The 15,129-nt window shown below is 39.3% G+C and overlaps 1 protein-coding gene across 1 annotated transcript in view; it reads left to right on the top strand.

The window, feature by feature from the left end:
• The first annotated feature begins 5,041 nt into the window (after window positions 1-5,041).
• The window catches only part of LOC106812313 (probable G-protein coupled receptor CG31760), a 32,335-nt gene continuing 22,247 nt past the window's right edge, over window positions 5,042-15,129 (top strand). Inside the window, exons 1-2 of the mRNA XM_014816154.1 lie at window positions 5,042-5,170; window positions 14,586-14,704. Of these exons, the coding sequence (XP_014671640.1) occupies window positions 5,083-5,170; window positions 14,586-14,704 (207 nt within the window). The 5' untranslated portion in view covers window positions 5,042-5,082. The remainder of the gene's footprint in view (window positions 5,171-14,585; window positions 14,705-15,129) is intronic.

Raw genomic sequence — 15,129 nt, 5'->3', positions numbered from 1 at the left:
GTACAGCTATTATTACAATTGAGTAAACTATGACTATAGTTCAAGCTGATAAGCTAATTATTGAGTCGTTACTAATACGATAACAATGAAGGCATACATATCAATTCGATAACTAACTAAACATAGGCTATATGAATATAGATCTGTAGATATATAACTGTAACTATATCGAAATGATGATACTGAAAGATACTATGCCATATAACTAACAAAATACTATACAACAAAACTAACAACACTACTATACAGAGCAGTAACTAGATATACGATGTCGTGAGACAACGTGGTTAACTGAGACAGACTATTTACGTATGCATCTGACTATATGTGATAGAATAGCTATTACACCATAACTAACAACATATTATCAACATAACGTAACAACTACTTGATACCAATAGTAACTAATAAGCTATACTATGCCACATGAAACTAACAACATACTATTACACATTTAACTAATGATATACTATACAACATAAGACTAATAACCATACATATACAACATAACTAACACATGATATACAACATAATTAACAACATACTATACAACAATAAACTAACAACATACTAGGTACAACTCATACAAACATTAACTTAAAGAACATACCTATACAACTATAAACTAATAAACTCTATACAACATAACTAACATCAAAAATTATACAACATAGACTAATACACATTACTAATACAATTAATCTAAAACGACATTATCTCTTACAACATAACTAATAACATTACAATACCAAACTATTAACTAATAAGCATACTATACAATATACTAACCCGAGTACTATACAACATAGCTAATAACATTACTACATTATAAACTAACACATGTACTATTACAACATAACTTAATAACAGAAGCTAGTATGAGGTGGTATTTCGTAATTTAAGTATCTATATTTTACAGTTTGCCAGTCCGCACTGTTTTTATAACCAGCTTTTGTAATGCCGCACGTTAAACAGGCTCTGGCCATGGAAACGCTTGCGCAATATAAATAAATAAATTTATTATATTAAATATTTACTATACAGCATGAACTAATAACATACTTATACAACCATAACTGAACAACATACTTTATACAACAAACGAACAAACATTACTATACAACATAACTAACCACATACTATACAATCATAACTAACACATCACTATACAGCATAACTACACAATAATAGTAACTCTAGTACACGAGATGACTAATAACATTACTTATACAACATAACTAATAACATGCTTATACAACATAACTATAACATACTATTACAATATAACTAACAACACACTACACAAATAAGACTAACAACTATACTCTACAATATAAAACTAATAACATTAGCTTTGTACAACATAACATATAAGCATACTATACAACATAACTATAACATACTATACAACATAACGAATAGACATACTATACACACATAAACTAAACAAACATACGATACAAGCATAACGAATAACAGGACCATTCAACATAACTTAATAACATGTCTACAAACATTAACTCAATAACATTACTCTGCAACATAACTAATATGCATTTACTATCAACTATAACTAACAACATACTATACACATAAATAAACAACTATACTACTACAAACCATAACTAATAACATACTATACAACATAATAAACAACATACTATACAATGAACTAACGAAAATCTTTACAAAACATAACTAGACAACATACTATAACAATAACTATCAACATACTATACAACATAACTAACTAAGCATACTATACAACATAACTAATAACATACTATACAAACATAACTAAGCACATTACTATACAACATAAAACTGAATAACATACCATTCAACAACTAATATTATGTTTCTACAACATAACTAAGTAACATACTATACAACATAACTAATACATATTATACAGATATAATAACAACCATACTATACGAACATAACTAAAACATTACTATACAAGCATAGCTCGAATAACCATTCTATACAACATAACTACAGCCATACTATACAACTATACTTACACATAGCTATACAACATAACTAACAACATACTATAGCAATAGTAACTAATCACTTTACTATACAACTTTAACTAACAATTAACATACTATACAACATAACTGATAACATACTATAGCCAACATAAAACTAACAAACATACTCTACCAATATAACTACATAACATACTGCTACAAATAACTTAATAACATTACTATACAACATAATCTAATAACATACTATACATATATACTAAACAACATATTACACATAAATATAACATACATACAACATAACTTAATAACGATACTATACAATATAACTAACAACAAGATACTATTAATGTTGGCCTAATCCTTGTGTGTGTGTGGTGTGTCGGGTTGTGTGTGTGTGTGTGTGTGTGTGTGTGTTGGTGTGTGTATTTGTTTGACCTCGATGTTCTTATCATTTGTCCACTCAATCGCGGTAACTGAAAGATATATTCAGAATTCATCACGTCTGGGAGATGGTTCTGCTGCTAGACAAAAATTGTAAAAATAGTAATAAAAAATAAAAATTGTCAAAATCCAAATTCTCTGCAGTCACGTACGGTGGTAATAATTCGACGTGTTTGCCTGACGCCGTAGCCGTAGCGGTAGAGGCACCGGCTTTTATAATCGCCGATATTCCCGGTTCGAATCTCAGCTGGTGAAAAAAAATCTCTCCGTTTACCTTTTTTACTCATTTAGTATCTACTTTTGCCCACTTCAGCGTCAATTAGTCAAAATGTAAAAGATAAGATCATTTTACTGGGACAGTTCAGTTCAATAAAATTAAAAAGTTAAAAACTTGAAAAACTTACTATTGTTTTTACTATTATTATTATCTACTACTATATATTATACTTGCACATAACTACATAACATACTATAACATATATAAGCTAATAACCATACTATCACAACAGTACACCTAACAACATACTCTTACAATATAACAATAACATACTGTACCCCACATAACCATTAACATCTACTACGCAACATAACTAGATAACAGTACAATTAACTACATAACTAATAACATACTATACAACATAACTAATACAAGAGCGGCACGTTACATGTATCAAAGATGGCCCGCCCGACGTGTTGTTAACTGGCTGTATATTTATTACGCGTATCTACTACATGATATCAGGGGTAGATAATGACAATTTGTCATTATATACACCTGATAATATGTACGCAACCATGGTGGTTTCATTACCTAGACGGAGATTGCACCTCCGTGCGTCCGTCCGTGCGTGCGTGCGTGTGGCCGTGTTTCGTTACAAACCATATCAAGCCTCGTTTGATTGTCAGAACATCAAAGAGCCAAGCGTTTACTTAAACTGCAGTACGGATTTTACGCTGGATAAAGTTTCGCGTGCATAATCTCTCGAATGTATGCCACGGAAGCGGCATCGCGGAAATTGTGTACACGGTGTGCGGTTAACAATAGACACAAAGACTACAAGCCAGACACCACTAATGAACCTATTAACTCTCAAAATCATTACTAGCGCCTTGTTTAGGAAAGCACCTAGATCTTACTTACATCCTAATTTGGTTATCGCAGTTAAGTAATAATGCAAGCAGATGATAATTAGCCCCAGAGCAGGATTTCATAACAACGTGGAGTTAACGACACCTAACCAGCTGATTAGTAAATAGGTAGATGAATATATATATATATATATATATAGATAGATAGATAGATAGATAGATAGATAGATAGAGATAGATAGATAGGATATGAAGATAGAGGTAGATAGATAGATAGATAGATAGATAGATACGATAGATAGGTAGCGTTGGAGATTAACTGTAATGCAACGATAATAGATCGATGAAAAGATAGATCGATAGATAGATCGTATAAACACACGCACACACAGCTCACTCCGCGCTCTCTCTCACTTTCACACGTGGCGCATTACACCACGACACACCACACACACACACCACACACAACAGCACACACACACACACACACACACACACACACACACACACACACACACACACACACACACACACACACACACACACACACACACACACACACACACACACACACACACACACACACATCAATTTGACGTCACAACGCAGTAACGACTAGTTTTTAACTGACGGAGATGCAAAATGCATCTAGGTATATAGTAGGTAGGTAGCGCGCAGATCGTCACACAAGGTAAATACATCAACGAAGCGCATGTAGGCCTAGAACATCATAATTATCGCTTTACGTGCGTACACTCATTGCCATCGCCATCGGATTTCTTTCGGTTGCTCGCAGTTTGATACAATGCGGGCAACATTTGACGCTAGCCCTACAGAACATGTTGACAGACAGAGACGTTGAAGTATATAGGTGATTAATTTCGCCGCGGTCAAATGCGGGGGACAATGGACAGGTAATCGTAAGCGGGCCCCATAGCTGATAAGCAACTATGCACGTGTTTTGATTAAAGCGAAGATTTGCGGGAGTTCGGCTAGTTGGGCGCATAGAAACATGCCAGCACTCTTAAGACCTCTGCTAATTAATTACTCTTGGCCGAGGCCCGAAAATAGACGGCTACGTCCGAACTCAGATTGCGAAACCGCGAGCATTTCTCCGCATTCGACGTATACGAAATTCCAGGGTAGGGTGGGTTGGGGAAGGGAGGACTCCCCTCCGCCCCGGAGCCACCGCCCCCCTTCTCGGTGTAGTTCGCGCCACAGACGACGTTAAGCTAGGTGGACGGGATAAAGAAGAGAAAGCAGGCGCGAGGTAGACCAGAGGTGCCTCGGAGATGGTGAGCGAGGAAAAATCCATATGACATTCCGTGGCGCTATGAGACGGCGCTGGTGCATGCCTGCTTGCCAGGCTGGTGAGTAATTACTGAGGTGGGGATTAAGATGCGCAGACAAATTGTGAGACGGCCCATTTCGCGCGCCAGCACAGACGCACGCGCGCGCGCGCTCGCACACGCACAAGTCGGCTGCGAGGCACAGGTGAGGACAGAGCGACACACGCGCGCGCCGTACCGCCATCACGTACCGCCGTATCGTCATGCAGCTCCTGCTAACGCTCCTCCTTGTCGGGACGATTCCCAGCGGATACGGATTCCAGACGGAAGAGGAGAAGGTTAACACGCAAGGTAAGCTATGCTGTTAACACGTGTAATACACCTAGCACGGTTATCGACTGTGACACGCACGCACATAGCGGGCGTACGTGTGAGGAAACTGAGTAAACGCGAACTGGGGTATGCAGATATACTCCGTGTACTCTCTGCTGTAGCATATATATAGGCATGCATCGTCTAAGGCCATATCCAGCTATATGTCACAAAATAAATTCTATGGAATTTTTGTAATCGGTTGTAAGCGTATATCTCTCACGTACGCGTCTCAAAAAAACACATCAGCCGTAGATTCTGTATTTCTCCTGTTATTCTAGCTCTCCTTACCACATCCACGCATATATATATATATATATATATATATATATATATATATATAATATATATTATATAGACATGACTCTATATATTTACGATGATTTTATAATTTAAATTTAACGCATTAATTTTATATCAATTAAACTGAAAGGGCCAGTCGATACAGTCGTTTCGGATTGGTCAAGCTCAGTCGATTGGTCCGCTTCCACGCTCCCCGGTCAGCTTTGGTCAGTACTCACGACGGGGCCGGCTGGGTAAGTTCCGTCTACCGTGCATTAGTATACCCTAAGACGAAGATAGAACTTTAGATAAGCACCACAGGCGGTAGTGTCCCTGATCTACTTGTATATAGTGTGGCACATACCACTATGAAACTGTTGTTAATATCCTACGTGTGTAGCTTCAGTAATTTGAATACATAATCGTGTAGTATTTAACCCATTATTGGTAGAGGCCCATTGTTTGCTTTCACGACACGTAAATTTGAGTGTTTACAGAAGTGATAACAAGTTTTTACAGTTTCAAGATATACGCTCACGGGCGTCCTGCCGCGCATCACGCCCGCCGAGCAAATTAGCAGGGGGCTGGACCTCACCCGTAGCTTCCAACGAATCACGTGTGTGGTGTGTGTGTGTGTGTGTGTGTGTTTGTTGTGATGTGTGTGTGTGTGTGTGTGTGTTCGGGGGGGGGGGGGGGGGGGGGGGGGGGGGGGGGGGGGGGGGGGGGGGGGGGGGGGGGGGGGGGGGGGGGGGGGGGGGGGGGGGGGGGGGGGGGGGGGGGGGGGCGGGGGGGGGGGGGGGGGGGGGGGGGGGGGGGGGGGGGGGTTGGGGGGGGGGGGGGGGGGGGGGGGGGGGGGGGGGGGGGGGGGGGGGGGTGTCGTGTGTATGTGTGTGTGGTGTGTGCTTGTGTGTGTGTGTGTGCGCGCGTCGCCCGCGTGTGCGGTGTGCGTGCGTGCGCGTGTGTGTGTGTGTGTGTGTGTCGTGTGTCGTGTGTGTGGCGTGTGCGTGTGCGTGGTGCGCGCGCGCGCGCGCGGGCGCGGTGTGTGTGTGTGTGTTGTGTGTGCTGTGGTGTGTGTGTGGGTGTGTGTGTGTGGTGTATGTCGTGTGTGTGTGTGTGTGTGTGTGTGTGTGTGTGTGTGTGTGTGTGCGTGCTCTGTGTGCGCGCGTATCTGTGTATGCGTGGGTCGTATGTGCGTGTATGTGCGTGTGTGCGTGTATGAATATGAGCGTGCGTTCGTGCGCGCGTACGAGCGTGCTTAATGCGTGCGTACGTCCATGCGTGCGTCCATGAGTAAGCGTCTGTGTCATCCGGTGCAACCGACGCAGGTGGTTTTTGACATGACTTCGAACTGTATTATGCTTCTCAATAACCACACTTCGTTTATGGGCGGATGACGGTATCGCTATCACCTGCAATGTATATAACACAACTCCGCAAACAATAACAATGAACGCGTGCATCAATCGTAGTAGTAGCTAGTAGTAGTAGTAGTAGTAGTAGTAGTAGTAGTAGTAGTAGTAGTAGTAGTAGTAGTAGTAGTAGTAGTAGTAGTAGTAGTATAGTAGTAGTAGTAGTAGTAGTAGTAGTAGTAGTAGTAGTAGTAGTAGTAGTAGTAGTAGTAGTATAGTAGTAGTAGTAGCAACAGCAGTAGCAATGGGTCATCTGTCTTTCTCAACCAATGTCTACTGCTTTAGGTTAATGTGGGATCATTTCTTACCCTTCACGCAGATGTACTTGTAGCAGGCTAAAGCTCTTAAGGGCGCCTAGTCGGTCTTGTATCCTCAGAGAGCACTATGTATGCAGTGGTTGATTAAGAATTCTAAGGTCATATTCGCGATTTTCAGGCGGCCAAGTCACATTAGTGAGCGCTGATTGACGAACGTAAAGGTGCTGGCCATTTTATCTCTGTGTCGTACCTGAGTGTTTCACACTTTATGCTGCTACGTGACTTATACACCCAGCGTCTCGGGTCTATGTCTCATATCGTGAACTTATCTGTAGAATTCTATAGATGTGGCCATGCCTATATATATGCGCGGCGGTTATTTGACATTCTGATGGAGTTTTGATTTTCCTGATGCTGATTATAACTGAATAGGCAACTGATAAGTTGCAGTTTGCCGACTCACTTATCTTTATCATTTATTCCCTCATCTTTAGTATTGCGTACTCACAGTCGCATCGACAACAAGGATAAACTCGCGTAGCAGCCGATAGCACATTAACTTTTACCTTTAACCGTGAGCGTTTGATGACCAGAGCATGCGTGCTATAATAGATTCTTTCATCGTCTGTACTAATATAAAGACATAAACGACTACTAGCGATAAGATCATCGTAACAAAATGTCGAAGCAAAGACCTAATCGCATAGTTTAAATGCTTCAGAAGTTGAGCTATCGTCTGACTATTATAGTAAAACTGGTGGGTCAAGAGAATTTTCGCGAGCTGCGAAAAAATTCAATCTACTCACAGTTTAGATATACCTTGATGATGAATGAAATTGATAAAAGTGAGATAAATGGGGTTTCTTCGTTCGTTCGCTGCTTTTTTTGCTTTACCGAGAAAAGAAAAAATCTCAATACTTGGACTATTGCCTTTAAATTAATTTACGTAACTGACATGACAAATGCCAGCACAGTAAATATCAATGGCAGGTGATCACATGGACGCTGACTCTGTGACTAACAGCTTTTGGACAATCTGCGCTCAATGGAAACCTTTCACGTAAACAATGGGCCAGCCGAAAACGGAAATCCTACTCGTGACGTCACTCTCGGTTCCGCCGTAACCGCGGGAATGCGAAGGCAAATGCCCGTCTCTACAACCCGTATCGTTTCGAGTGAACCAACAGTACAACCACTTCGCCGATGCCATCTAAAGCTAGCGTGCAAAAAACGTATAGTTCCAGGTTATCACACTGACCGTGATTATTGGCCGTCAACACGCCATTCTAAAACTTTCCAATAGCGTGATGCCAGCGGGCATCTTCAATAGATGCCGCTCTTCATTGGAGTGATGTGCAGAGCGTCCGTTTAATGAGATGATGTAATCAGGAATGTATAGGCCTAATATAGACTATATAATTAGACTATATATATATGTGTCTATATCACATACTCATGATGTAATAAGAAGTGTATAATATAGACTATAATATAAGACTATAATTATAGTCTATATAAGACTAGATATATCTATATTACACACTCATGATGTAATCGTCGATATCTCAACGGCGCAGATTTAGACAGCGTCGTTGGTAGCGTTACGTTGAGTGCATCAAGATTCCGTGAAGTTGTTGAACCAACGACTGACGCACTCGAGTCATACAAACCGGAAGAATCGGTTGTTGATTTCGAAATGCTTATCGGTTGTTTTTGCGCGACGTTCTATTTTGCATAACAGGACTTCCGTTGTTACCAAAGCGATGACTTCCTGCTTTCCATAATGTTCTGTTCTATCTATTATTTTTCTATGATATCTATAATGATCTATCTATCGTTTGTCTATTAGTGCAGGAGATTGAGCCTATCGTGTTTGTGAGCCTTGCATGTTTATTGGACGTCGGGTCGAGTTAAAAAGCGCAGTTAGAACTTAGAGCGGGTTCCAGTTATTTGCTTTGTACCAAGTACTACACCAATCGTTGTTTAATCCAACAAAGTGCGCAATCAGTCTAATTAGCATGTGTAAACTTTCGCAACGAAATATCTAAGCTAGAACCTAATTGTCATCTAAATGAGGTTGCTGTTTAAACACTACGTTGCTCATGCAGTAACTCTGCAGTATCGTAACGTATTAATTTTGTCATTAATACATGAGAAAAATGCATCAAACATAACCATTTGAATCACGCTATTTTAAAAAACGTGCATTTTAATCATTTTTATTGTTCGATGTGCTGCCTAAATTAGCACTTCTGTTGTTTTGGTAGAATGATTCCGAATACCCAAACAATGCTGTCATAACTTCTTCTTCTTCTTCTTCTTCTTCTTCTTCTTCTTCTTCTTCTTCTTCTTCTTCTTCTTCTTCTTCCGTTATCAGTCTTCCATCAACTGGCTGATGATTATGACTGTGGCAACGACTGATGAAATTTCTTGTCATTATTACGATGGATTCAAAATTTAATTTAATTTAATTTAAATGTCATGATTGGGATACTGTTGATTGATTAGTTGGGATGAGGCTGTGAGTGATGAAGGTGGAGATTCAGTTCTTTCTCGAAATCGTCCACCGGGTTGATGATAGCCAGTTCAGATGGTAGCGTACGTGTTCCACAGACGGGTCGTTTTCGGAAAGAAAGAGTACAGATGATAATCGGTGGATGCGTCGATACAATTTACTTTATAAACTTAAAATACCTAGACGGATCAGGAAGCACGAATCAGACAAAGGATTTATATGAAAACACGAAAAACACGAATTATAATTCATAATCCATCTCTACAGACATGCTCTAATTAGTAATGATTTTTTGTACGAAGCATATTCGATCTATCTCGCAAGTCTGCGAAGGCCGTGCATTATTATGTGTTGGTAATACTGTTCCGTAGTAATTAGTATGTATTTGCAATGATGTTTGCAAAGTCATTGTATTGTATTGCAAAGTATTTATGTTTGAAAATATGATAGATTAACAGCAAAGCGCTATTGTCACAGTCATCTGAATCCAGCAGATAGTGGATGTGAGACCAGTCACGATATTCGGTGACTACCGGTGCATGTACTTATGTACCTTACAATGTACGCTACGACGGTCACAGCAACGTTCGTAGATATATTGAAATACAACTTTTTGTGTTCACTTTGTCTATATGTATTTAACTGATTTAGATGTGTTTATATACTTTCGGAATACCCGTATAATGCAAACACAACACATCGTTAGTAACGTGTATTGTAGTATACGAAATCAATAACACGTGACTTTGACGATCGAAATCTTTGCTTATTGCAATTTTAACGAGCAAGAACAGACACGAACAAAAGTATGAAAATCGGTACGACTGCGCACAGCTAATAAACTGTCATTACAAGTTTTATCTTGTTTGTATGCGACTATGTTTTTATACGTATGCAAACTACAAATATACAAAATAACTATTTGTGAGTGTTACTTGCTATTGCTGATTGATCATTGGGCTTGGCGAAGGGTCACCTTCTTTCCTTGTAAATGAAAAGTGTATACAAACCCTATCTGTTACCTTATCCTCTGTGTTATATCAATGGGGTTTGCTGAATAGTCACTGCTTGCAACCGTGCAGCCCCGGATTGTGTTTCTTTACCTTTGAATGAAAGAAGTGCAGCTTTCTTTTTATCGTGCAGTTTGTTTATTAGCAAAATCCTGTAGCGTTAGTGAATGGGACAACATAATATGTTGTCCCATTCACTAACGCTACAGGATTTTGTGCACATATCATCTAACGTAGACCATAAGACACATGCGTCCATTGTCACCGTTAATACAGTCGCATCACGCAGTCTCATTCATCTTAACTTAATAGGCGTTTATACATACATAATTGATTACTAATTTTGTGATATTTTGAACAAAACCTACCGGTCCAGTAAATAGTTTCGTTATCATATCGACTAATGATGATACACAATGACCGAATTAGATTACATTTCATTGATCTAACATCTTTGTAAGCGTAATAAGATGAGGAATTTGAATGCGCTGTTCACTTTATTATGATGCATGAGTCGATCAACACGTATACACGTCGCATCAAAATATAATATTAAATCAGGCTGGTAATATCATGCGCACACACAGCCCAAACGTTAGGCAGATCGTGCGTCAAACAATATAATTAATAATTATTTATTATATAATATTTTAATATAATATAAGATAATATATTAAATAAGGTTGGTGTTTGCTCGTTTGTCTGTCTGCTGGTTTGTTTGTTTGTTTGTTGAGTTAGGTTTTTGATTTTTACTTGCTCGTTTTCTTATTTGCTTGTTTGTTTGTCTTGCTATCTATTCCTCATTATTATCAATAATGCGTGTAAGAGGGCAATGCGGAAATAAAAATGATTAAAAAGAGTAAGAAGAACGCTATATATCTACGAAGACACAATAAAAGCAACAATTACACGAACAAGAGCAAGAATATGGACAACGGAGATTGATAAAAATAAAGTAAAAGAAGAAGAAGATTAAGAAGATGAAAGATTAAGAACAAGAACAACAATAACATAGAGAACAAGAAGAATAAGAAGAAGAAGATAATCACGAAGAAAGATCAAGAATATTAAAAAATAAAACAAAATAAGAATAAGACAAAGAGGAAGAAGAAGAAAAACAAAGAAGAAGAAGAAGAAGAAGAAGAAGAAGAATAAGAAGAAGAAGAAGAATGAAGAGTAGGACGAGAAGACGCGTGTTTGTATAATTGTTGATTACGTGTGCACTCCCTGTAGCAGCCATACAAACGCATACTAACAAGAGCTAATAATACCTAAATAAATAATTAAATCAAGAGCTAAATATAATATAAGAGGTATTATTAGCTCTTGATACTAACGGTGGCAGCTAGGAACACGATAGTATCACACCGTCATTTATCGTCGTTTAGTTGCCTACACTGTTAGCGTCACGCCTCCATACATATCGTTCACTGCTGGTATGGCAACACATATGTAAGTGCGGTAGGCAGCATTGTCAACGCGTAGCACGCCAATAGCGAGCAAAAACACCCATGGCATTTGCATGGAAGCTCGTATAATATGTAGCATTTACTTTCGACTCGACAGCACGAGTATAATACGTGCGATAGAATGTTAAATGATGTATATCGTGACGACGGAAAAACGCGATTGCAGCTGGCAGCTGCTGTGTGATGTACACTGTTGAACCGGATACTGTTAATGGCCCTGTCACACATTGACGATTTAGACAGCGTATCCCGGACGTATCAAAATTTCTCTAAAACGCTGGCATACGCTGAACTATTGATGTTTTTTTCAATTTTGGGCGTATACAAAGCGTATTCATAACGAGTTGGACGTATTAGTAACGTATATAGAACGTTTCGATAACTTATAATATAACTTATACCAACGAATGCTTAGCATGTTGCCGGCGCTCACAACTTATGTCCAACGATAGTCTAACTTATGCATAGCGCGCGGCAGCGTATCGCCGACGATCACGTGTCGTAGCCTATAAAAAGGCTGCCGCTCGACGATTCAAATCATAACCGCACTAGACATCACAGTATCAACATCACCGTCGCAGTATCAACATGCCAATACCATTTTTATATACCAATTCCCCTAAACGCTGCCAATACGCCATTATACGGTAGCTGTAAGTTAGAAACACGTTCAGTAAGTTCTGTGGTCGTCCGGAGCACGTACGTCAAATACGTCTACATACGTCAATATGCGTTGGAGATAAGTTACACATAGGTTCAAAGCACGTTACTCATAAGTTAGAAATAAGTTTTGGGTACGCTAGACATGATCTCGACGTATTTCGACTTATGAGTAACTTACAAGTAACGTGTGTGAACGTGTGTCAACGATCGCATAACTTACCTACAACTTATGGCCCGCGTATGCGGGACGTATGGGCATACGCTGGCATACGTCGGAAAATTTTGAGCATGCTCAAAATTTTTAGACAACCTCGCCGTACTACGACGTATACCAGCGTGCTTCGGCGTGCTTCAGCGTGCTCTTAACTTATACAAAGCTTACCCATAACTTATTCGACGTACGCCAGCGTATTCACCAAATTTTTGATACGTCCGGCATACGCTGGCTAAATCGTCAATGTGTGACAGGGCCATAAGGTTGGGAGCTGATTTTCGGTCAAAATTTCAATACCCACTTTATTTGATAGATCCCACCTATGGCCAGCTATGTATACGTAGAAATGATGTATACATGTAGCCTCCCAAACAGTTCCAATTCCCCGCATTAGTCAATGACAGGGGTTCAGTCATGAGAACTTTTGAAAAGTGCTATTATCTCCATTGTTAGAAATGCTGAAGTTTTCAAAAGCTAATTCTTCAAACGCTATTTCTCGAAACTCACAACTCCGATTCCAATTTTTTTTATTTCGTGTCAATGCTAACATATCAAAGGAAAAAAGACTCCCTGGAATTTAAAAAAAATATTATATTTTATAAGTTATGGCCCTTTGTTTACGAAATTGTTGCGGTTTGAAAATCACTACAAATTTCCGTACATCTTTTCAACTTATTTCCTAAATTAAAGCATTTAAAAAAAATTATAAAAAAAACAACAACTTATGGTTAAAAGTTTAGATCCCAACTCTTTGCTGTTTCTGAGAAATGACAAAAAAAAACATTTTTTTGTATAAATTCACAATTTTTCCCGTCACTCAATTAGCGATAAATTAAAAAAATAAATAATCAAGAGCGTAGAGAGACATCTCTCTTATGTAATGGATATGAGTTTAATTGAATTTGATGAGCAGTTATGATGCAATGCCCTTTACAGTGTTACCTGTCCGTAACCCTAACAGTATCCTTAACTCTATTCACCATCTCGTAAAACCAAACTAGGGTCGAATGCGAGTGTTCGTGCGATGCGTGCATGTATAATATTACGTATTTAATGCATGAGTCTTAAGTAATCGCAACAATTTAACTAATGCCTAATAATAACTCATATTTGAATAACGACAATTGAAAGTTCATGCGTGTTGAGGATGTGTCTAGTATATAGGGAGCAAAACACAGTATATAAAAGACACAGACTATAAAATTAATAATTCGATTGCACGTCGGCACGCAATCGTTAAATATCTTGCACGGATTGCACGCTATATTTTATATGCAATATATATTAGTTTGTTTTTTTAATTGCTAATTCCTATCATATCGACATTATTAAAAAAGGGGGGTTATTGAATGGACACGACACTGGCGCCGTCCGCGATTCTAACCAGTGACGGCACCAGCTAAATAGCCCGATTGAGTCGGGGCCCTCTAAGACCATTAGTCAGAAAGATCATTAGACGCTGTGTAACCCTCGTCGAACGTGTAACGTGATCGTGCCGCCTTACTCCCCATGCCGGTGATTACGCAAAACCCCTTTCATCCGTGTTTCCTCTCCGTTTTCTCGTCTCGTCTATAGAAAACGCCGTGCTGGCCCTTGAGTACGTGGAGAACGTGCGCAATAGCCACTGCTCCGGAGGCACGGGCGAGGTTCTACCCATTGAGTTCGATCACGCGGTGTGGAACAGCCAAGCCCAGGTACGCTATAGACACGCAACAACGCAGTTACGATGCAGTATTCATCCAATCTGCTGAATTTGAGATTAAGTAAACAATCATGCCCTTAGTGAGCGGGGTGGGATGTACTAGGACTGACACACACATCATCACTTTATACACACATCAATGTTGTTTGACGTGTGATACACATTTAATATAATGTCAGATATGTGACATTTAGCACACACGCACACAAAAACCTCCACACACCTCTATAGCACATACACTAAGATCGATTATTTAGAGTACATAGCTGGAGGTGGTAGAACTAGAGAAAGCGAGGGAGATAATCGACACAGACAGCCAAACAAACAGACAGAGAGAGAGAGAGAGAGAGAGAGAGAGAGAGAGAGAGAGAGAGAGAGAGATGGGAGAGAGAAGGAAAGAGAAGGAGAGAGAGAGAA

Source organism: Priapulus caudatus, unplaced genomic scaffold, assembly GCF_000485595.1.
Source record: "Priapulus caudatus unplaced genomic scaffold, Priapulus_caudatus-5.0.1 Scaffold633, whole genome shotgun sequence".
NCBI lineage: Eukaryota > Metazoa > Priapulida > Priapulimorpha > Priapulimorphida > Priapulidae > Priapulus > Priapulus caudatus.
This window is presented reverse-complemented; position numbering and strand designations above follow the sequence as displayed.